The 23,877-nt window shown below is 52.7% G+C and overlaps 1 protein-coding gene and 1 long non-coding RNA gene across 19 annotated transcripts in view; both read right to left on the reverse strand.

The window, feature by feature from the left end:
• Window positions 1-1,435: 1,435 nt before the first annotated feature.
• Window positions 1,436-12,127, reverse strand: NOX5 (NADPH oxidase 5). Its single transcript, XM_075159554.1, has 14 exons — window positions 11,963-12,127; window positions 11,283-11,433; window positions 10,199-10,409; window positions 9,206-9,440; window positions 8,649-8,802; window positions 7,507-7,682; window positions 6,966-7,148; window positions 6,096-6,228; window positions 5,383-5,564; window positions 3,550-3,674; window positions 3,051-3,135; window positions 2,509-2,608; window positions 2,185-2,351; window positions 1,436-1,899 (listed from the first exon to the last, which is right to left on the reverse strand). Exons 1-14 carry the CDS (start codon window positions 12,080-12,082, stop codon window positions 1,768-1,770), a joined length of 2,154 nt encoding a protein of 717 aa, XP_075015655.1. The 5' UTR covers window positions 12,083-12,127; the 3' UTR covers window positions 1,436-1,767.
• Window positions 12,128-18,995: 6,868 nt separating this feature from the next.
• LOC142086563 (uncharacterized) overlaps window positions 18,996-23,877 on the reverse strand; it is a 35,817-nt gene continuing 30,935 nt past the window's right edge. For 12 of the 18 annotated variants that reach the window (XR_012675174.1, XR_012675173.1, XR_012675167.1 and 9 more), the window contains 2 exons: window positions 21,492-21,830; window positions 18,996-21,337 (listed from right to left, as the gene is read on the reverse strand). This is a non-coding gene — a long non-coding RNA (uncharacterized LOC142086563). The other 6 variants (XR_012675172.1, XR_012675168.1, XR_012675175.1 and 3 more) reach the window with 4 other exon arrangements.

A 23,877-nucleotide genomic window follows, 5' to 3' on the forward strand; every position in this document is an offset into this window, starting at 1 on the left:
CTGGCACTGGGGACGAGGGGGCTCAGCCCCCGCTGCCGCCCGGGGCACCGTCCCACTGGATTGACACCTTCCTGCGGCTGCCACGGCTAGGGCAAGGCTTCTCTGGGGGGATCAAGTACTCACCAGCAAATGCATAGGCAAAAACCAAGGAGCATTGGATGCAATGACCCAGGATGGGGGTGGATGCTGCGGTGGGCTCTAGAAGGCGGTGGGCTTCAAATCCCAGCCAAAACGGCCCCAGCAAGGAGGAGGGAGGGAAGCAAAGCTGTGGATGGGGCGAGTGCCGAGGGGCAGGGCACTGCGCCGGCTCTGCAGCCCAGGGCGCGCTGACAGCCTCCCCAGCCGTGCATGCAGGCCGGGCCGGGGTCTCGTGCCCCTCCAGCAGCCACACCAGTTAGCACCCATTCTGCACGGCACGGTGGCCCAGGGACCGCAAGGTGCAGGGTGCTGCACGCTTCCCTCTGCTGTGGGCTCCCACCACACCGAGGGGTGTGATCCTGTCCCACGGCACGGCTGGGTGCTCAGAGACTTCCCAGGGCACAGGTCTGTCGGCACCCGCGTTGTGCCCTGCCGTGCTCGGGATGCACCGGCTCTGCGGGATGGCCGGGAGCACACCGTGCCGGCAGCGGGCTGCTCCTCCGCCTCTAGCTTGGGCCTTGCTTTCCCCATGGGCGACTTCGCCATCAGAGGAGTGTCTCACCTGCATTAATCTTTCCTTTCTATTTTTTTACACAAAAGCAGCAGCGTGTTGCACAGGCGGGCCGTAAAAGGCCATATAAATCAGCCACGGAAGGCAACTTCACACGAGCGTTTATTTTGAACAGCGATGGGTCCCCATCGGCCACCACTGCCGCCACCGCTGCCAGCCACGCGCAGGGGCATCCCCGCACCCGGGGTCCAGCGTTTTGGACGTGGCCCTGTCCCACCAGCCATCCCGATGCGGTGGGACCGCCGAAATTATCTCTTTTCCTGGTGCAAAAAGAGGCAAAACGCCTTCTGCGCTGCAAACCGGGGCTGGGACGGGACGGGACGGGACGGGGAGGGCTGCCAAATTATTTGTTTTTGTAGAAAAATGCTCGGTGCCCTCGGGACAGGAGCAGCCGGAGCTGCTGGGGCTGCCCCGGGGCGCGGGGCCGGGCTCGGGGCGGGAGCGGGCTGTGGCAGGGGCCGGGGCGGGGGTCCAGGCCAGCGCAGCCCCGGCCCCGGCCGCCCGGCGCGGCCCTGGTTGCCGAGTCTGCAGTGCCCTCCTGTGGGCACCGCTCCGCCGGCGGGGCCCGGCCGCCCGGCACCCCCGGGCCCTGCGGGACCCGCCACCCGCCACCCCGGAGCCATGCAAGGTGCTGCGGGACACCCACCCCCTCCATCCCACCGGGCTCCAGGACCCCGTCCCCTCCGTCCCAAAGCCCTGCAAGGTGACGCAGGACTCCGTCCCCTCCGTCCCAAAGCCCTGCAAGGTGATCCAGGACCCTGTCCGCCCCATCCCAAATTGCTCTGGGACACTGGTCCTCTCCCCCTCAAAACCCCTGCACGGATGCTCCAGGACACCCCGAATGGCTCCACAACCCCGCTCCCTTCACCCCAAAGCCCCGTGGCCCAGCTCAGCCCCTTCCTCTCCCTGTCCCTTGCTTGCCGTGCATCCCACCCTCCCCAGCTCTGACCGAGCAGCAACCAGGAGCCAACATAGGCGGTGCAACCAGATCCGGCTGCTGGAGCCCATCACCCCGCATCAGGGCTGGCAGGGGCAGGCAGGGAGGCAAGGGCCAGCGGTTAGAAGTTTTCTTTGAAGAAGCGGAAGCCGAAGTGCTCGCAGTGCACCCTGATGACTTTGGCAAGTGCCAGCGAGCCACAGAAGAAGACCTGGACTTTCCCTCTCTTCTCCTCCGCCACCTTCCCAAACACCTAGGGCACAGGTGAAAGCAGAAGGGAGGTGGTGGCACAGCCCGCTACCGCCCCGGGAATGCCCGGATCCCTGCCTGCTTTGGCAGCTGCTGCCCGGCACAACTCAGCCTCCCCGAGCCCCCGTGGCACTCGCTTTCCCGCGGGAGGGAGAGGCTTCCCTGGGTCTGGGTATCTCCTGCTCCAACACGGGGCTTTCCCGTGGTGTCCCCCCAAAGAGCAGGTTCAGGGGATGTGGCTCCCTTCCCATGAGCTTGATTTTGGCAGCGGGGCAGGGCCAGCCCTCACCTTGCTCCAGTCGGGGCGGCCGGGCTGGGTCCTGGTCCGCAGCCCCGTGATCAAGTCCCTCTGCTCCTTGGCGGCCAGCAGGTCCAGGGCCATCTGCAGCCCGATGGCCTTCATGTCATTCTTGCTGAGGGCCGACGTCATGTACATGTGCATCTCCAAAAACCGCCCTGGGCGTTCAAGGGGAGCCCGGCTGCAGACGGGGGCGTCCAGCCCCACACCGTGCTCCCTCGGTCGGGTTGGGCTCTCCCGGGGGCGATGCCAAGCACGGGGCTGGGCACCCCAGGGTGGGCAGGCTGCGCTGGCCAGCCCCTGCCTCCCGCTCACCTCCCGGCTCCTGCTCAGCCTGCTCCATTTCCAGCTTCGTTAGCAGGCTGACGAACCACTCAAAGTGCTTCTGGTCCCGGTTTATCCAGATGAAGTCAACCTGGAAGGACACAGCAGCCTCCGCTTCGCAGCTGGCAGGCAGCACGGGGACCAAATCATAGAATCATAGAATCATAGAATCATACAGGTTGGAAAAGACCTCTAAGATCATCGTGTCCAACCGTCAACCCAACACCACCATGCCCACTACACCATGTCCCTAAGGGCCTCATCTACACGTCTTTTAAATACCTCCAGGGATGGTGACTCCACCACTTCCCTGGGCAGCCTGTTCCAAGGCCTGACCACTCTGTCAGTAAAGAAATTTTTCCTAATGTTCAATCTAAACCTCCCTTGGCGGGAGCCACCAGCCACCCACCTCCCCAGACCTGCCCGACCGGGAAGGGATGCTCGTGGGCTCCCCACCCCCGGGAGCCTGCAGCCCTCCTGCCCCCATCCCTGGGGCAAACCTTGGTCCCGCGTCCCCCTCCGCCTGCTCCTACCTTCCTGAGCGTCATCTCCTCGTCCCGCAGGTCCTCGCACCACGAGTAGTGGCAGCTGGGGCAGCTCTGCTTTCGCCGGCGGTACCTGCCCGGACAGATGCAGCCCTGCCTGCTCCTGCCTGCCCCTGCCTGCCCCGCCGCCCGCACCCCTCAGACCCCAGCAGAGCCTTGCAGGGAGACCCTGGGCACCCGTTCCTCACCAGCTCTGGTGCATGCCCGTGGCCAACCTCCTGCCAGCGCCTTTCTGCAGCAGAAATCCCCAGGGGAAGCCTGACACCCCGCTCTGGGTCTCGCGGCCGTGCGTTATGGGTGCCAAGGTTAGAACTGAGGAGGAGCCATGGGGAGCGGTGCCCGAAGGTGCTCATCCCGCAGGGAGAAGTGTTGGGGGACGGGTCTACCATGGCATACATCATGTCTTGTGCCTCCCAAAACCACGTCAGAGCTCGTCTCGGGGGTCTGCTGACGCGACCGCAGCCTGAGCTGCGGCTACGGCACCAACCTGTACATGATGCTCTGCAAAATGGAGGCGAAGGGCGTGATGCCGATGCCTGCGCCGATGAGCACGGCGTGCTCCGAGGTGAAGATCCTCCGTGTCGGGGTCCCGTAGGGGCCGTCGATGTAGCACTAGGAGAGACGAGAAATGGGGAGAGATCCGGCAGCCCGTGGGTGCTAAAACAACTCTTATGCTGCGGGTAGGAGCAGGGTTAGTGTGCAAGGTGCGTTGCAGGCTTGTGGAGCCCGGGCAGAATTTGGGGTCTTTTATGGGAGTTTTGTGGGAGCAGAGGCAGAGAATGGGGCCAGGCAGGAGCACGAAGCCCTCGGCAGCGCAGGGTTTGCATCAGCCCCAGGTGACACAGGGACACACGTGTGGGGTGGCCGGGCACACGCGTGGGTCCCCCCGGGGATGCGGAGCACAGCCCTGCTCACCGGAGCGGGGGAAGGACCGAGGCATCCCTCACCTTGGTGCTGCAGAGCCGAGGGGTCTCACCCAGCCCGGCGGAGACCTGCGAGGTGAAGAGAGCAGTGACCATCCCCTCCTCCCCCCCCAGCCCCTCCGTGACAGCTAACGCTAAACCCGCTTGTTCCCGGGTTTGGGTTGTGGGTGGGTTTTTTCCCGGCTGGGTTTGTCTGGGCTGCACACCCCCCTTCCCCGAGCCAAGCCCCTTGCAGCGCCCGAGCTTCTGGCAGGACGTCCCACCAACGTCCAGCGCCAGGAACCTGGCACCTGCTGGTGCTATCCAGATCGTAATCGGTTTGAGTATTGATTAAAAAGGCAATTATCCAAATCCCCACACAAGTTGGGGGGTGAATAAGAGGTTTCCAAGGTCCACGATGGCCCCGGCGTGAGGAACCTCCGCTCACCAGGGGCCAGATAAGAGCAAAAGAGGGACAGGGAGAGAAACTCATTAAAAATGATGCGTGTAAATTCGTTATCTGCAAGGACTGCTCTCCAGCCCAGACAGAATCAATATCCTGAGAGCTTTTCATGCTAGGGGATAAAAGCCGCTCACGGTGGCTGTCAGCGTCCTGGCATTGCCACGATTTACATCCGAGAAGTTTCTTTTAAAAAGAGCTTTTTAACGAGCTTTGGCCCACTTGGGATGGAAGCAATGCTTCCCCTCGTTTCTCCAGGCTGGTCCTCTGGCCGCTGTGTCTTGGTGGGAGCAGAGACCCCCCTGCCCCGCAGGCACCAGGGGCTCGGGCTCTGCCCCCTGGGCAGCGCGGGGGTCTCGGTGGTGCTGGTGAGGGTGGGAGACGGTGCTCACCCCCCCCGCCGGCGGGTCCTCCTCTCCTGGGGCAGCAGCGCCGGTGGCTTTGTACAACGTCAGCTGAACGGCTCCGTCCCCGCCAGTGGCCACGGACCCCCCCTCCGAGCTGGCCCTGCTGCAGAGGCCTTCCTGGAAGCCAAAGACCAAGGCACCGCTGGCTGCGATGCTCAAGGCATCTGACGGCCCATCCATCAGGGCCACACGGCCCCGGCGCAGGGTGGGACACGAAATCCTCCTGGCTGCACAAGCACCTTGCACCACGAGAGATACCCCCAGCACCCAGCCTGGTGCTGCACGGGCGGCCGAAAACTGGGGTGACCCCGGCGGGAGCCGCTCAGCAGAGAGCATCCAGCCCTGTCCTCACTTCGCTTTTTCGGAGCTGGCCGGGGACAGACCGGCGGCAGAGCCCTCCGCACGGGCCAGAGGAGGACGTGGGCTTGAGAAACCCTTGGGGGGTCCTCCGCTTGGCGAAGCCATCACCCTTCCCGCTCGGGGGGTGCAATGGGGAGTCCTCACCCCCTCCTTGCAAACGGCTGCCAACCAGCAGCATTTTAAGGTCTAACCTCTGCGTTTGCTGAAAGCTGAGCCCCATCGGCACCAACCTGCGCCCAGCCCCGGCATCCCTTCTGCCCCAGGCTCCTGCTGAGCGGTTTCGGCTCCAGGCTGGGCGCTTCGGGCTGCTGGAAGTATTCGTACAGCTTGTTGGTCCACTGGCCCAGCGACCTGATGTGCAGCCAGAGGGTCTCTGCGGGATGAAGCGGGGCAGCGGGTGGGCATCCTAGTGAGGAACGGCCCTGCAGCCCCAGCACCGCGGGCCGTGTACCGCACAGCTCCGGCCCCGGGGACTCGGCAGCAATCCCCACCAACGTCCTTCACGTCAGCCCCGGGCTGGCAGCAGGGGACTGGGCTTGCTCTAACAAACCAGTGAAGCCCAAATCCCAAATCTTGGGCACCCATGGAGCTGGGCAGGGCATTCAGGTGCCATTTGCTCCACACGCCTTGCTTGAAATAACCCAAGCACGTGTTTTATACAGCACTTATGTACAGGCAGAGATGGAGGCAGGTGGGTGGAGGCATGCACGAACACAGGCTGCCCTGCTCCCTGGGCACGGACACCTCCTGGCACGGCCCTCAGAGGGGATCCAGCCGCCCTGGCACGGCTTGTGTGATGCAAAACATCATCCCGGTGATGCAAAACAACTTCCCGGTGATGCAAAACATCCCGGTGATGCAAAACATCCCGGTGATGCAAAACGAGCGAAGGATCGGCGATCACCTTGCTGCTCGGGAGCACTGCTGATGGTGAAGGGGTGCCACTCGTAGGTGGCGATGGCTGGGATGTTCAGGTAGATGTAGTCTCCAGGTTTGTAGTGGAAAAACTGCGGCCTCTCGATCACAAGGTGAGTCACCTGGAGGGCGAAGGAGGACCAGAGAAGCTGGGAGCATCCCGCGGGCAGGTCACGCCGGTCGGTCTCTGCCGGGGTGGTCTCCCTGCAGCCCGCGAGCACCCGGGTTTGTGCCTCCCATTTTAAAGAGCAGCCAGCATGAGATGGACTTACAGCTTCAGCCTGAGAAAGGGGTTTGTTCTCCTATTCGCTGCCCAGCTTTGCTATCAGACAAAAATCTCAGTTAGGTCTGGCCTCGGACAACAATTTTTTTTTGAAGAAACTAAGAGTCAAAGCAATTTTCATTTTGCCTTTTGTTGTTCTATGAGTTTAGGGCTTTTTACTTGAAAAATAGGAGAAATTCTAAATTAAAAAAACAATTGCTTGAAAACAAAAAAATTGCTTTCACCTTTTGCTGCAAACATTCACCAACGCAGCCCGAAGCAACCCAAACCCGCATCTTTTCCATACAAGCTATTCACTGCGCCCCGTCCCTCCCGCGCGTGGCCGGGGGGGCATCCCCCTTCCAGCTCGCTGTGCAAACACATCGGGGGCGTCACCCCCTTCCCGCTGTCCCTCCTTTTCTCCTGCGTGGAATAACCGGCGTGGTCACTTGCAAAGTGCTTTTCCCCAAACTGCAAATCGCTTTGCAAATATTAAAGCTATTTCTGTGCACCTTAGCATCTTTATTCTGGCTCTCGGGAGAGGAGAGCATCGGGAGGGAGGGGGGAAGGAGCACGGAGACCCCCGCGGGTGCGGACCTTGGAGGGGAGCAGGTTGACCTCCACGATGCGCAGCCCCCCGGCACGCCGCCAAGCCAAGCCAACCCCCTTCTCCAGCACGAAGAGGCAGCCGGGAACCACAAACCACTTCCAGAAGTGGGGGCCGTGGAGGATGAGGAGGGTCCAGACGGCGATGTAGGAGAGGTGGGTCCAGTAGAAGACCTGTGGGCAGGGAGTGGGGGGCGAGGGGGGAGCTGAGCATGAACCAAAAGTGGTGGAGCCAAACGGTGCTGCGTGGCGAGGCTGTGCTGGGGCATCCCAGCGGGCAAAGGCAGCCCAAATGATGAAGAAAAGCACGGAAACCCCAAAACTGCAAATCTGAGGAGGGCAGGGGTGTCCAAGGGAGGTATCGGGGGGCACCACACTGGCTCAAGAGCTCTCTCCCCCCCCCGCCATGGGGCAGCACCCGGGTGGGCACCCACCTGCCCGACCCTCACCCCGGTCCCCTGCTCCCCGAGACGGAGCAGCTTTGGGCACCGCTGGGCTTTTCCAGGTCACACGGGGCCGCGGCGGGACCCACCTCGAAGTGGCCGCTCCGTCGGACGCAGGGGCTGGAGAAGGCGAGCATGGCGGCCAGCAGCCCCACGAGCGCCAGCCCCGTCTGCGAGGCCGTGCCGCCCAGGCCCCCCACGCCGGGCCGGGCCGAGAAGAGGTACTCGGCGAGGGCATGGCGCCCGTCCTGCCGCGCCAGCCTGCCTGGGCACACGCACGGTGGGGACGGGGCGCGGGGCACCCACAGCACCCACCCTCTGCGCTCCCAGATTTCTGCTGCGCCCACCGACCTGTTGCCAATATTTTTTTTTTTTTAACTAAGAAGCACCCAAATGCTTTGCTCGGACATTTTGAAAAATGCAACATTTCTGCTTTCCAGAGCCCGTTCCCGGGCTCAGCATCTCTGCGAGGGGGGTGTTCTGCACCGGGGTGGGTAGTGCAAGCAGACGCGCTCCCCGATGTGCTGCTCGTGTCCCCGAGCGAGGGGTGCAGCCCTGGCACCCTGCCGGGGGGTGAGGGGGGCCGTGGGGTGCAGGGCTGTGGGTGCGGACCCCACTCGGGAGCTGCGTGGGGGAGAGTGGGAGCCCTTCGCTGCCCGGCTGGGAAGCCGCTAGAGGGGGATAACAGACAGCACACGGGCTGTGCGGCACCGCACGCACCCGCCGGCTGCCTGCACCCTGCCTGCCCCCTGCCTGCGGCCTCTCAGCCCCCCCCGGGCATGTGCGCCCCCTCTCCAGGCCTTGCATCCCCCTCCCCGGGACATCTGCATCCCCTCCCTGGAGCATGTTCATCCCCCCTGGGAAACATGCATCCCCTCTCTGGGACACGAGCATCCCCCCGTGGGACACGAGCATCCCTCCGTGGGACACGAGCATCCCCTCTCTGGGACATCTGCATCCCCCGTGGGACACGAGCATCCCCTCTCTGGGACATCTGCATCCCCCCGTGGGACATGAGCATCCCCCCGTGGGGCTCGGTCCAGGTCCCTGCAGCTTTTCATCAGTGCAGTGTGGGTGATGCCCCCTGCACCAAGGGGCATTTTCCACTTTAGCAGAGGGACTGGAAGGGGGGGACCCACCGTGGGGTTGGTGGGGCGCATTAGAGCGGGTGTTGCCCGAGATAAACCCATTGCAGCCGAAGGGCCTCCCCTGCCCGGGAGCTGCTACTTACTGAAGTTGGCGACATGGGCGCCCGTGTGAGCGGCTGCCAGCGCCAGCACCACGTACCCCACGAGCTGGTGGAAAACAACGTGCTGGTCCAGCGGCAAAACCTTGGCGATGGGGGTAGCTCGCAGCCAGGTCAGGCACCTCCGCAGCATCAGCACCTCCGGGAGAGGGAGAGGGGCAGTTGGAGATGCTGGGGGCAATCGGAGATGCTGGGGGGCTTAGCCAGGGGCTGGTCCCCTGGGGCTCCAGAGCCAGCTCCCTGCTAATACAGGGCGTCAGCCTGGAGAGCACCCAGAGGCAGAAATCAAGGACCCATTTGCAAGGTGCCATGAGTGCCTTTGTCCCAAAGCGCTCACAGCCTCCCTAACCCGTTATTTATATACAATTATTTAGAGGAGACAGCCTGGTCCCACAATGGCAAAAGTCCACAGGCTCCAATTACTGCCCTCCAAAGAGCCCCTGGCTCAGGGATAAGGTCCCAGTGTAAACGTGACTGTAAACAGCCCAGGTAACGGTCACCCCCCCACGAGCTCAGCATCCCTCCTGGGACCCGCCACTCACGGCGAGGAAGGCGCAGTTGAAGTTCAGGCACTGCCCGCAGCCCCGGGCCACCACCACCCACCCGCCGAGGCCGGCGTGCCGCAGGGCGGCCAGGGCGAAGAGCAGGAGGTTGAGGCTGGCGTAGCCCCCCAGGAAGGTGAGCTTGCTGCGGTGGTTGTGCCAGTACGCCCGGGTCAGGCAGCGCGGCCGGCGGCTCCTCTCTGCGGGCGGCGGGGGCTTCAGCCAGCTCGCTGCACTGGGAGGAAAGGCAGTGATCGCTCCTTGCCGGGAGAAAGGGGGAAGCTGGGGCAGCCCTGCACCCAGGCTGGCACCTACCCCTGCATCCGAGCCCTGCATCCAGTGTGGCATCATCCCTGCACCCCAGCCCTGCATCCAGTGTGGCATCATCCCTGCATCCCAGCTCTGCATCCAGTGTGGCATCATCCCTGCATCCCAGCCCTGCATCCAGTGTGGCATCATCCCTGCATCCCAGCCCTGCATCCAGTGTGGCATCATCCCTGCACCCGTCCCTGCATCCGAGCCCTGCACCCATCCCAACATCATCCCTGCACCCATCCCTGAATCCGAGCCCTGCACCCTTCCCAACATCATCCCTGCACCCATCCCTGCATCCCATCCCTGCATCTGAGCCCTGCACCCATCCCAACATCATCCCTGCACCCATCCCTGCATCCCATCCCTGCATCCAGTGTGGCATCATCCCTGCACCCATCCCTGCATCCCATCCCTGCATCCAGTGTGGCATCATCCCTGCACCCATCCCAACACCATCCCTGAACCCATCCCTGCATCCAAGCCCTGCACCCAGCTTAGCACCATACGGCGCCTGATTTGCTCCCAGTGCTGGCCACGCACCTCGTGGTCCGGCCACCCCAGAAGAGCCTTACTGAGAGCATAAATCCCATGCTGCTTCCTCCATGCGGGAGGAAAAAGGTGCTCGCAAGGGACCCTGCACCCCGCGGGGCTGCCGGAGGGACCCGCCGACGCAGCTACCTGATGGTCAGGTTCTCCATGACCTCTGGGAAACCCTCCAGCTCCTCCCTGAGCTCCTCGAAGGTGATGGAGCCGCTGCGGTCCTTGTCGGCAGCCTCGAAGAGAGCCAGGGTGAGGTCTCCCAGCCGCTCCTCGGGCAGGGCTATCGCGCTCTCCCGTAGGCACCACCGCAGCACCATGCGCAGCTCCTCCATGTCGATGGAGCCGCTGCCTGTGCGGGGCGAGTGGGTGCCGCGGCGGGTCAGAGCAGGGACCCCAATACACCATAGCACCCCGACAACCCCATGGTTTTACCTTCGTCTTGCACCTTTAATGCAGAAATCGCCTCCCTTTAATGCAGAAATCGCCTCCCTTCCTTGCACGCAGGCTCTTTGGGAGGAAACCGTGCCCAGCCAGAGCAGGACCGTGCCATTGCTCGTAAAATCAGCAAACCCGTGGCTTTAAAAAAAAGCAGTTTACCTGCAGCAGCCGCGTTGTCGCTTGGCTGGCAGAGCTCAGCGCTAGCAAAGCCACGCAGCCACGCTCATCTGGCAGCAGGCATGAGAGCAAACCAGATAGGTGAGAGGCTCGGCACTCAGTTCTTCGGCCAGCATTTTTATGCCCAAGCAGGTCAGAGCAGGAAAAGCAGCTCAAGAAGAGCTTTGCTTTTGTTATTTCCAGCTTTCCCAGCTGATGGACAAAGAAGAGAGCGTGCTGGGATTCACAAATATCAATGGGATTGAGAGTTGGTGTTTGAGTGAGTGGAGACTGCTCCTCTCCACGGCCGAGGATGAGAGCGAATCGTGGGAAATCCTGACGTGTGGCCGGTTTTATTGCTGGCTTTCAGACAGATTTTTGATGCTTTCATCACGGGCTGAAGGCAGCGGCCTTATGCCAGATAGACGCTTACCTTTAACAAAGATCCAGCAGCGAAGACCAACCTACACCATTGCCCAGCTGTGCTTAACCTCAGAGGGGACGCGACACCAGCGCTGAAGCCGCGCGGCGATGTCCGCACTTGGATGCGCAGAGGAGAGCCGTGCTGCCTTGCAAATCCCAACTTGGTTCAAAAAAATACAAATTAATCTATTTTTCATCATCTTACCATCCACGTCGTAAACTTGGAAGAGGAATCTCAGCTTGTCCGTCTCGTTCCCGTGTACGAGCAGGCTCAGGGCTTTCAGCAGCTCCTCCAAACTAATGGTCCCGCTCCCGTCCGAGTCGAACAGCGCGAAGAACCTCTCGGCGAAGAAGGACTGCGGGGAGGGGGACAAACGCTCTCAGAGGGCGGTGGGATGCTCTCCACCGGCCGAATCCTGATGCTACAAAACAAAGTTCTCACTGCCAGCAATGGGAATTGCCCAGCAAAAGCTGAAAGTCCTGGGGGTGGCCCGAAAACGGGAGGGAGAATGAAGGCTGATTTTGTGCAGGGGTGTATTGGCACCGCAGCCGGAGAGGGCTGCCCGGGGCAGGGAGGGAGCCTGGGACACGGGACGGGATGCGGCGGTAGGCAGCCGGGAGGGAATATTTGCTGGGAATAGCCAAGCATGTTCAAAGACAAGCTGTTGATATCCAGTCGATTTTGCATTGCAGATGATTAATCCATGTTTTCCACTTCTGCTTGCTGCAGAGTACCGCTAGGTTTCTCTCCCCCTCTCTCATGTGACATCACACAATCTATTTTTAAGCTTAGATTTTCTCTAGGTACAGTAAGAGACCTCAGCGTGGTGTCGGGCTGCCGGTGCCGCCCGGAGGAAGGGGCCCCGGCCCCAGGGGAGCGCTCACCTCCTTCACCTGGAGAGCGGCCTTGAACTCTCCCAAGTCGATTTCTTTGTCCTCCCCCGCAATGCTCCCGAACTGCTCCGTCACCCACCGCAGCCACTCGGCATCCTCGGCCGCGCTCATGGTGCGGGGACCTGCGGGAGGGCACAGCGCAGGACGGGCAGCAGCCCCCAGTAAACCCCCGCAGCCTTCAAAATCTGCTTTTTTATGGTTCCTGCCACACTTCCACCACCCACAGCCTCCCTGCAGCCTCCCGCTGCAGAGCAAAGGGGCGGCTGCTCTCTGCCCGGTGGCTGGGGCAGGACGGGGCATCCCTCGCCGCTGGCCCCGCACCGGGTCCCGCAGCAGCCGCGCCACCGCCCTGGGGTGAGCCGGGACTCCGGCAGCCACGACGGCTGCGGTGATGATGCACGTCTGAGGAACATATGGGCGCTGCATCACATCCACGTACCGAAGAAACGAGCTGCCGAGTCCTATTTGTACCTGCCACGCTACCGACCACCACTGCGAGGTGCTGGAGGCGATACCAGTACTAACAAGGGGTAACCCCTTCCTTCTTGACCTTTCCTCCCAAGCCAAAAGATGCAGCTGTTGGAGCCACCCCGTGCCTGCACGCCCCGTGAGAGACTCTCGGTTGCCTTTATGGACCTGAATTACCAACACACAAGATAAGAGCTAATGCATTTGCAGAGAGAGGAGCTGCGAAGCGTCTGGCACTCCCCGGGCTTGCTTTGCCCTTGCAGGAGCAGACATCCCCCGGGGCTGTGCAGCTGATGGCCAAAAGGGAGAAATACCACCCCACCCCGCCCAAAAAAAAAATCCGCAGCTGCCTGTGCTGCATGAGGACCACAGGGCTGCGATGGCCACCACGACCTGCCAGCCGCCGCGGGAGCATCCTTGGGGGGGTCAGCCCATGGCCCGGCTTCGTGCGCCCACTCCCCTCCTGGAGACAGAGCTGAGGGCTCGGCCCCGAGGAGGAAGGAAGGTTTCCTGCTTCGCTCCCTGGCAGTCCTGCGCCGTCTCCTGCTCTTTCGTCTCCTGCTCTCAAGCCTCTGTAGCTCGTCCGTCAGGTTAACCAGGTTCATGGGGTGCGCGTCCCCGGGCTGCCCGGCTCCCTTTCATCACCCGAGCGTGAGCAGCGTCGCGCAGCTCGACTGTTCCACAGCGCGCGCTCGGCGAGGCTCAACTTCTTGTTACGCCCACACCTTAATCCTAGGATTTCCCTAACTTTTGAGAGCTGGGTTTTACAGACTGACCCCTTCCCAGACCCTTTCAGCTCCCAGGACAGGGAGATGCTGCTCCTCTGTCGCGCTGGGACGGAAGGAGGGTGGCAGCAGCAAGATGCTCTGGGGTTTCCCTTTGCGAACAAAACCAGAGCAGGGAGATGGGAAACTTTGCTCCCCGCAGGCACTCGACCCTCTCTCTCCTTCCCTCTTCTCTCCTGGCTGCTCCTCAGCCCCGTCCCCTTCGGTCCCTGCCTTCTCGCCTCCCTGTCCTCCTCCCCATCTTCTCCAGACCTCCGCATCTTCGAATCCCCCATGCTTCTGTCAGATCTGTCAGCAGCTTGCCAACAGAGTCCAAAATTACCGCAGGCTCTCATCATCTTGGGAAACCAAGAGAAAATCAACACAGAGCCGCTGCATTCAACGAGCCTTTTTACGACTCTGAACGCAACCCCCTTCTCTTCACCCTTCTCAAATGGCTCCCGTGGGACATAAAACGGGGGTCTCAGCAGAAGGACTCGGTGTTCCTGGGGAGAACAGGCAGTGATAGAGCAAGTTTGGACAATACAGCTGGAAACAAGGCACAACCTTCTGCTCACACACAGGGAGGTCTCTGCCCAGCCCTCTCCTGCTTCGCACCGGTTTTCATTTCTCACAATCACACCCTGTAGCTGCAGCCCGGTTCTTCTGTTGCCGCATGATATTTAAAATGTAGCTGATCACAGCTGTTGTATGTTATTCTTTTAATTTCCTTTATTTTATATTTCTTGCGCCATTAAGCAGTCTAACCTTGGGAAGCGCGCCCTGCCAAACCCAATAAAGAGCTCGTATTCACCCGGTGCTTCAATACTTACTTACTGGCCATCAGGAACACATGGGGAAGTGTCTTTTTCATACTGCAACCTTTATTCCTTTTTGAACAAATCCTACTTGTACGGCACTAAACTGCGACTAAATTGGGGAGGAGGTTGCCATGGGAATGTCAGAACCAGAAACCAGGTAGTAAACCATTTCTGCTTTACTACTCGGGCTGATGTCAGGCAGTAAACGAGCCGGGGAAGCAGGGAGACGTTTTGTACGCTAAGCGGCAGAGTTTCGCTTCATCACCTGAGCCGAGGCAGCCGATCCCAGCTGGAAATCTCCCTTGGTCTACCTACTTGTTGTTTATTAGAAATTTTGCTGAACTTTGTGCAAAAGCCCCCCTCTGGCTCCCTGGGAACTGCTCAGGTCTCCGGTGGAGACGCTGCCCAGGGACCAAGGCTGGTGCTGCACACAGACCTGATGGCAGGAGCCTCCACAGCCTCGCCTCTCCTACTTCACCCTCCAAGTGTCCCGGTGACGCACGCCCCGCGTATCGGGCTGCGAAGAACAGGGAGAAACGTGGAGAAGCCAGCGGAGTCCGACAAAACGTGTAGGAAAGCCCGAGGCACCGCCCTGCACCTTTCCCTCCCGCCTCGGGATCACGATGGAAAGTATCAGGAAACACAAAATACCTCACACAGAAAGCATCTCCTTGGGTCACGACCGAGTCATTCCTCACAGAAGGGCTTATTTCCCTAACTTTAATTTGCAATGCTGCTGAAACAGTATTACAGTACGCAGATTTTAAGAAAGTACACAAAAATAGATGTAACTATTTTAACCCAACTAAGAGCTGAGAAATAGGTGTTTAGACACTGCATGCTACCGAGCTCCGCTGCAAAGTAACGCAGTTTCAAGGGGGTTATTCTCCCTGTTTCCCAGTGCAGCAGTATTTCTTCTCAACTGTGTGTATTTTACATGAAGTTGCAGCTTTCCCCACTGGGATCCAGCAGAAACCGAGCACAAATCCTGAACGGAGCTAAAACTGCCAATTCACAATCCAGATAAATTCACTTTAAAACTGTGGCAATCCAAGGTCATGAAACCATTTGCTAGGGAAAGGGGAGAGTAAAATATAAATCATCTTCAGGTATGTGCTGGATCCTACGGACACAAGCCCCCCTTTATACTCAGAGCGTTTCCACTATACAAACATACTGTAGATATCTAAAATAAGAGAGACCTTAAATTTGCTAATATGACTTAATAAATCGTGGTCAGGCTGCTACAAAAAGAACATAATATATTATATTCAGACATCTGACATTGCACGGAGTGGGATACCGGATTATTTACTCCCCCTGGAGCTGGCAGATGTACCAGCCCAAGCCTGTTTTATTTCAGTTCTTGTCTTAAATTCCTCATATAAGTTTATGAAAATAAGCCTGACGAGTCAATCTCTCAAGAAAAGCACTTCTGTTTTCTCTGCCTGCAGAGATTCCCCTCTTGGGCTTTCAAAGATGACCACAAACCCAGAATTTCTGCACTGCGCTGGAATGTATGAAGGTAACCCAAGCCATGCAAGCTAGACTGAAGACAAGGACCCAGTTCTACGAAAACCTAGAGCGGAACCCCATGCAGGCTGTTTCAATCACTAATTAAAACTACTTTCTAGGGTCAAACTATACATCTGTAAAACTTTACAGGATGGTGCCTCAACTGCCTGTCGCTCCAAGACCAAAATCAAATGTACAAACACATTTGAAGTCCTTAGAATCGGCAAAACAGCCGAGGATGAGAAGCAGGTAATACCCCAGCAGCAGAGAGGCTCATGCCTGCTTAAACGAAGAGGCTGTAATTAATACAGAAGAGGTACACCCCTGTAATACTGCTGAGCAGTAATTCAGGCAAGAAGCAACTCTGAAACGTGCGCCTGCCTTCCTGAGTCACTTCTTCAAGGGCAACGTCCCTACTAATGGAGCTTGAAAATCGAGGTATTTGTAGAAGTCGGACGACGGAAGGTGGAAGATTTAAAGACAGCACCCACTGCGGGGAGAGGGGGAGGTGAGGTCCTCTCTGCTCTAGGAGGAGGGTCACCCTGCCTGGGTCTTTGCGTACCCTGAAGACAGTCAAGCCATTCGCCACGATTTTAAGTGATTTTTCATTGCTTCTTGCATTTATTAGCAACTTAAGTTTTGATACCTTCTGATTTTTACAGCTCTCTCCCTCCAAACCCGGCGAAGTTTCCACGACCCGATGGGTTAAGCACAGCAGAGCTGGCATTTCTTGCAGTGTCATCCTAACGGCAGTGGTATTTGGTATTTTTCTGAACGCTTCAACACCTGGAGTCATGTCACAACATCTAAAACCCATGACACACTATTCCTTTTGATGGAGAGCAACTGGGTCCTGTCTTCACAATATGAATTTTTAAGGCCCCAAACCAGCAGCTAGCTAAAAAGGGGCTGACTTTTATTACTCATCAGGAATCTCAATTTCTAAGCTAGCCCAGTTTTTACAGGACCTGGCTTGTGATTTCGGGGTGTTTGATGAGGGTACTTCTGAGATAATTCCCCTGTTGCGTTTTGACGTGTTCCCCAACAGGCGGAGAGGGAGGGCACCCACGCGGAGGAGCTGGGGTGTTCCGCACCAGTGAAGAACATCATCTTCTGAAAACACCCTGAAGTACTTCAGCCTTAATACAACGGGCACCTGCTCGATTACAGAACCATCCAAACCTCCGTTTGACAGCAACTTTCGAAAGGAGAATGGAGATAATATAGTGTGTCAGTGTAACTCGCTCAGGGCTGAGTTTCAGGTAAAGACAGTCGAAAAATATGTACAGACAGGAGAAATAAAATGTTTACAAATTTAAGAATTAGATTTGAGAAATTAATATCCTTTAAATGGAGAGTCATATTTAGATTTTTTTTTTTTAAATACTATCAAAAAATTTCTGACGAAATAAAATCTAAATAATTGTTCACCAGGAGAGTTTAGTGTTTCTCTCATGTTAAAAATATGCACAAAAGCATCATGATTTATGTGCTCTGCTCCATTTCTTTTCTTAGAACTAAGCTAAACATACGTTATCACTTCATAATTCCACAAACTGTAATCTACAATACTTTACTCAAACTAAGCACAACTAATAGAAAATTATAACTGGCCAATATGTATCAATCTAAAAAATCATCCTCAAAATATCTTATTTCCTTTTTTTTTAAAAAAAATCAAGTTAATTTTGTATTTACCAACAACCAGAATATTTGCATTAAGGCAAGAAATTATGTATATATTAACAAATTATGCAACTTACATCTACAAATACTTAAGTCTGCTCAGATTTTACACAAATGTTTCTACAAAACAAAACTTAAAGATGTTTAAATTATAAGTGGCAAAAAAAAAAAATCTTTCTTTGAAGAATAGTCTACTACAACATTCTTAATACTTAAACTCACCTTAAATCAGACGTTTGATACAACTTTCATTCTTGTTTGTTCAAAGATCCAGTGCTCTTCAGTTAGCTGTGGATTCCAATCGAAATGATTTTACCTTAAATGACCGTACCACAGCGATGCGTACTCTTTTAAAGGTTTAAGCGACGTCAGCCCTGGTGAAGCTTTTCATGTCAAATAAAAAAAGGATTTCAACTGAACCATTAAGGAGCATCTGGTTTTGATATTTCCGTAATTACCTAGTTATTTCAGAACTACTTTGAAAGTGGCTTAGGGGCCCCTGCCTAAATACTCTGAAAAACAGAGGAGAGCATGCAGCTCCTCAAACGCACGTCATCCAGTTATTCCCAGAAACGACCACAAGACACCAGCTGAGCAGAGGCGAACCGTTCGGCGGGGCCGCGAGCTCTGCCTCCGAGCGGCGATGGAGAAACCTCTACGCACGAGCTCTCCTACGAGACACTCCGAATACAGCCGGGCATACAGCAGACCACAGTTCATTCATGTCCATAATAGAACTGTATTTTATAAGTAAGAAGGAGGTGTAAGTCCATTTACATCTCATAATTTTAACCCCCCAGTCAGACACGCTTCAAGGGGCTCTGGCTAAGGGCACCCCACCGACCGCCTGAGTGCAAGCACTCCCTGGACCACGGGAGGCACCGAGCTCCCAAACCTCCACCCAGCATGCTCTAAAGCCCTGGAAGATTCTAGTGAACTGGGGTATTTTGAAGCATCAAGCTACTGAAAAAGGGACAAAGTGTTTTCAAACCAGAAGAAAATGATCTACAGATTGGGGAGGAAGGGCACTCAGCACCCACAGCTCAAGACATAGTGCAGCAGTTCGATGAGGATCCTGCGGCATCCACAGGGATACTCTGGGTCACGCATTGGATGCGACACCACCATTCACGGACTTAGCAAATCGGACATTAATCTCATGTTTTGTACATATTTCAAAGTCCCTTAGAGAACATAACACACCACGCGCTCACCTTGTGCATATGCCAGTGACATTTGCTAATGTCATGGAGGTTGTTTCCATTTTGCATCCAAACTCTGCAAACTCAGAAGTGATTCTTTCCCCAGGTTTGCAGACAGTCTTACAAACGATTTACTACTGTCAACACGAGTCCCGGTGCCTTACATCCACAAACTTGCGCCATAAGAAAGCTGTACTCCAACATACTAAGGTGGTGTGGTCTTTTTTAAACATCTCTCTTTACCAAAACACACATATATTAGCCTATATCGATACAAGCAAGTGAAAATAAGGCATCTGTTCTGAAAGCATTGGACTCTCCAAAGTCCTGCACTTAAAATTGTCTAGAGAGTCTTAATCTTTCTCAGTACTGCCTGCTTACCCTTGATAAGTAAAAAACTCATAATTCATGTGAAGCAGAAAGATCCACTTACTGTGACCTTATTGTTACACTGACAGCGATACCTATGCAGACAGCTACCTGGAGCTGGTGAGAGTATTTGCAAAGCCAGAGAGTTTAAAAAACGTAGTCGGAACTGACTACTTGCACGAAAACCTGTGGTTCAGAATACTGTATTCACCGTTTATTATTTTCCTGCCTCGAAGTTCCAGTGACCCACTGAAGGAACATGAATTAGTAACTTCAAACAAGCAACATCAATAATAATAAATGAAAAATCAAAGCTGTCAACAATTTATAAATAAACCGCATACTGAAAATTCACTTGTTTCTAAGTAAAAACTTATGCAACTACTCCGCACAATCAAAAAGTCCATTTGTTTACGTATAGTTCTAAGTGGAAAAGCAGAAAAATTCATTGCAATTGCTCCTACAAAGGAAGACAAATGAGATTTCGGATTCCTCATCCAGTCTATTCCCAAGCTTTCACACAACAGTCCAGTTCTGACCCCACTGGCTTCAGTTTTCATCTTCATTACTAAGATTGTCCGTATTTATGAAACCCTGTCATACAACAGTCGGGATCTAAACTCCGCTGCTTTCTGTGACGCTTTTTGGATCTCCACGTCACATTTTTATTTCTTTGCACCACTTACTTTTGCATACATTAAAGGTCAATGGTTTAAAGCCAACACCTAATTGCTTTTAATTTTCGTCAAGTGGAAGAAAAAAATGTTTTAAGAAAACTTTTTAACTAATATGCCAAATTTATGAAATAATGACTATACTAGAAAGTTAGAAATATATTTTAAAATTAAATGTAATTATTTTCTTTACTTCGTATTAAGATACCAAGAATGTGCACTTTGTACTTCTCTGAATTGTATCATCATAGTACAAACCCATTTTTAATGGAAAAAGCAATGAAGAAGATTGGCACGTATACTGAGCTAAAAGACATATAAGTGAACAGATTTAGTTTAAAAACATCTTTATGTCAAAAAACCAAAAACTCCCATTTTCAGCTTTTAACCCATGCAGAAGACCATTTCAAGAACGAACAATATTTGACAGAAGCCTTCTAAGAATTTAACTAGAACCAAAAGAAAATCCAAATAAACAGTAGGAAAATAGAAATAGTACAGAGCTCCAAAAATCTGGTAACTAGCAGCAGAAAATGTAAATATTGCATGGTACTATTTTTAAGTAAGGACATATTTTCCAATGATGAAATTTACATTGGAATATGTCCACAAAAAAAAAAAGGAGACATTATTGGAGCCAATTCATTATTGTGCCATTAGTGTAGAACATCGAGTTGTATTCTAAAAATATGAGTGACTTGAGTTGTCATCTCTTATATGCACACACAAAACAGTAAAATTTGGAAAAGCCCACTGAGCCCTACTCTATTTCACTAGAGTCCAATTTATCATTGTCACATAACAGATGTGAGTAAAAACATTTAAAAATGATAACTTTTAATTACTGGGATAAATACAGTTATATCTGGTTCAGGTGACTGACAAAACTGAAAATCGATCTTTTAAACCTCAAGGAAAGACAATGACAATATTCCAGATATTGGCGTTTAAATATCTTTTAGAGCGTTTTCACCATTCTTAAAAGCTGGACTATTTTTCTCAACATAACTATCGATGTATGTATTTAATTGAGGACTAAAATCATAAAGCAGGTTAATCAGAGATTTTATTTTCCTGGTTTCAGCTGAGCTCTCTGAAGCTAGACCTAGTGGACAGAGGGATGGAGACAGAGGAGCAGAGGAAGCATTAGAAAAATTATACAGTTGTTCTTACAAATTCTCTACTTCTTTTCTAGTGCTTGAACTTTTGCTGTCCAGATTCCAGCCAATTCAACATGCCCATTGAGATGCAGTGTGTTTAATGCTCGCAGGTGCACTCTCTACTGCTATCTGCAACGTTTCAATCTTTCCCAAGTTGACTTGCCTAGAGCTTGAGGTTCCACCTTCTTAGACTCATGCAACCTTTTTCATCATTTTGCTGGTATGTTCTGGGTTTTCAAACTTAATTGTGATATTTAACATTCCTTTTTTTAAAGCATTCTTCAAAGATTTCACTAAATCCATTTATTAACTGATCAAGAGACTTATTTTTCTCTTTTGTAGCAGCAGCTTGAAATATCAAAGCTAGCTCTTTCAGTGCTGTTGTCAGCTGAGTAGACTCAAACACATACAACAACAGAAATATCTGGGTCAGTTTGGAGTGTCAAAACTGATGGTGGTGTAGATGGAGTAGGTTTTCTTGCCATTGCGACATTTTCTAGGTTTTTTTTGCTTTTTAGCATGTTTCCTGTAAACTTTTAACCAAAGAGCATCAATGGTATCAGTAAGAGTGGGTGTAACAGCTGAATGCTGAGCTGGTGTGCCCTGCGTGGGCACACTTCGCATTACTTGCTGCAGAATGTCCATGAGGTTCTTCAGCGTTTCCTCTTCTTTAGCTGCTTCTGTCCTAGTTGGAGTTGTTTGAGATGCTGCAAAAGATTATTAAACAGCTTTTAAGTTGTACATCTGACATTTGCATGAAGGCACATTTGCTACGTTCACCTTTGAGTCAACATCACAAATAACATAAAAACTTTAGTACAAGTGCACTTTTGCTAGAATAATTATAATCTTCCTATTTACAGAAAATCCATTCGTTTTGCCGTACTAGATGGTAGCCCTCCTTTCCTGAAGGGATGAATAATGCAGTGAATTCTCCAGTTCACTCTGTCTCTGTAGTGAAATGGAGTTTTTTCCATGCCACTCTTGAAAGCCGCAGTTTTTATGCCCTAATGAGCATGGGCAATGTGCACGGGGTGCCTTCCTAAAGAGCTTATTGGTTTGAAAAAGGTCCTGCTGCTTAGCGTGCGGCTGAACTGCAGATCGTTGCTGTGCAGGGGAAAAGTTCTTACCATGGACTACAGCACCGACTGTGTCTACAGCTGAAATCTCAGTAGGTGAGGATGGATGATGCACCATCATCTGTTAAACACAAACACTAACTTTAATCACATCAGGACTTCCAGCTCATTTAAGTGATAATATTCATCGCCAGATTACTGCACTGAATTTTTTAAGTTCAAATTAAGAAAAACTACTGTAAAAAAACTGGGGTGGAAGGAAACAACTTTAATCAAAACATTATGCCTAGAGAGGCCTGGAAACTCAAAGTTAGGCTACTATTTTTAGTAAAGAAGCAATCAAACCAGGCCAAGAAAAAAAAACCCCAGTATATTTGTGAATATATTCTTTACAATACTCACAACTCATAAATTTGCTTCTCCTCTAGATGCACTATGTGGGGGAGAACATAGGCTTTTTCAAGTTTAAAAAATGTCAAAATCCAACTTGCAAATGAACACTTGCAAATGAACATTTCAATTTCCACTTTACTGTCCTACCTTTTTTCTTGGAAAAAAATTACAGCAGGTAGATTCTAAATAGCTACCCAGTCTGCATGCTGAAATGCAAGAAATGTATGTACAAACCTCCACACGTGCAAAGCTTTGAATATGAATTAATGTACATTCAGGCCTAAAAGCCTCCTATAAGGCCAGTGGCCCTAATGTATACAGTATATTCTTTTATCATTAGACTTAGTACTTCTGAACAGTACAGCACAACTAAGAAAGTACAACTTTTGAAGAGTACTGTACAACTACGAAAAGGTACCGTGCATTCTTTAAAATAACTTGCATCTCAGAAGCAGTTTCTCCACCCAGAGCTATTCTAAAATACTAAATCAAGTTGGTCATCACTAACAACTACAATAAAACATCACAAAATTCACAGCATATCGCAGACTTTTGAAAAACATGGAAACCACATTATTATGTTTGAAAAACATGAAATCAGAAAAGAACATTACGATTATTGTTCCTACATCATCATTAAAATCCTAGCACTGGAATAGTGTGACATAATAAAACAAAGTGACATATTATAAAAACTGCCACTTGGTGAAATCGATCCTCTTCACGAGGAATAAATAAGTGTCTTTATGAAGGGGTCTACCTTGCAAATTTTAAAATTAAATTCATGCAAGTCTTTCCATAGTGGGAATCTATTAGGATTCCCTTTTGTCTCCCTTGACATTGCTCCCGTAAAAATCAACAGGAAGGCTTGCTAACAGTTTCAAGAGCAGAAGAATTTGGCTTATCATACACACAGTAGCACCAAAACAGTGAGTAATTAGTGAAAAGAGTCTTTGGCTTTAAGGCAAAGGAAAAAGAAATGAGACACATCACTGATGAAAAGTACTGATGAAAAGTACACGAGAATGTGGCTCATCATATCTATCTGGGTGAGGAAGACCCTTCTGTTTAAAGAATCTTTCACACTCATGAGCAAATAAATACATACAAATAAATACATCTATGTTCCAAAATCCCCTCATTAAAATTACCTCTACAGGTTTCATATTCCTGAAATTATGCTGCAATGCTACAAGAAAGAAAAATTTTTAGAAACATAATCAGTCACTCAGCACAAACACAAACAACGTGATCTCAATTTGATACATAGGCTTGAATTTGCTGTTCTCTGTACTTTATAATCTTCTGCTTTGAATAGAAGTTGCCATGTCATAAGCAGTTCTGGTAAAGGAAAGCTGCACAGCTCTATTGTGAAAGAACAGAAGAGAGTGGTCTCTTTTTTACAGCTAGGTTTCTTTTTTTGCAGTGAGTCCTCTGAAACTTGTACGGATTTTTTCTGAAACACAGATTCCCTTCCAAAGCTGGAATTTGCTTCAGAGGATCAGAGCCTCTAAAAACAAAGAGAAAATGGATCATTTTCCCATGTAGCATCTTAATAAAGGTAGTATACTGAAGCATCCTACCTAGCGACTGGATACAGTCTAACCACCTCCAACGAAATGCTGTAAAGCCTCATTATTGACCTTCTAGAGAATATGACACATCGCCTTTCCCCATGCCACGCTGCCCTCATGATCCCCCAGGTACGTATTTGAAAGTGTTCAAGTGTTCAGAAAAGTTCAGAGGTTTATTTTGGGGGGATTGACTTCCACCTC

Source organism: Calonectris borealis, chromosome 11, assembly GCF_964195595.1.
Source record: "Calonectris borealis chromosome 11, bCalBor7.hap1.2, whole genome shotgun sequence".
Taxonomy (NCBI): Eukaryota; Metazoa; Chordata; class Aves; order Procellariiformes; family Procellariidae; genus Calonectris; species Calonectris borealis.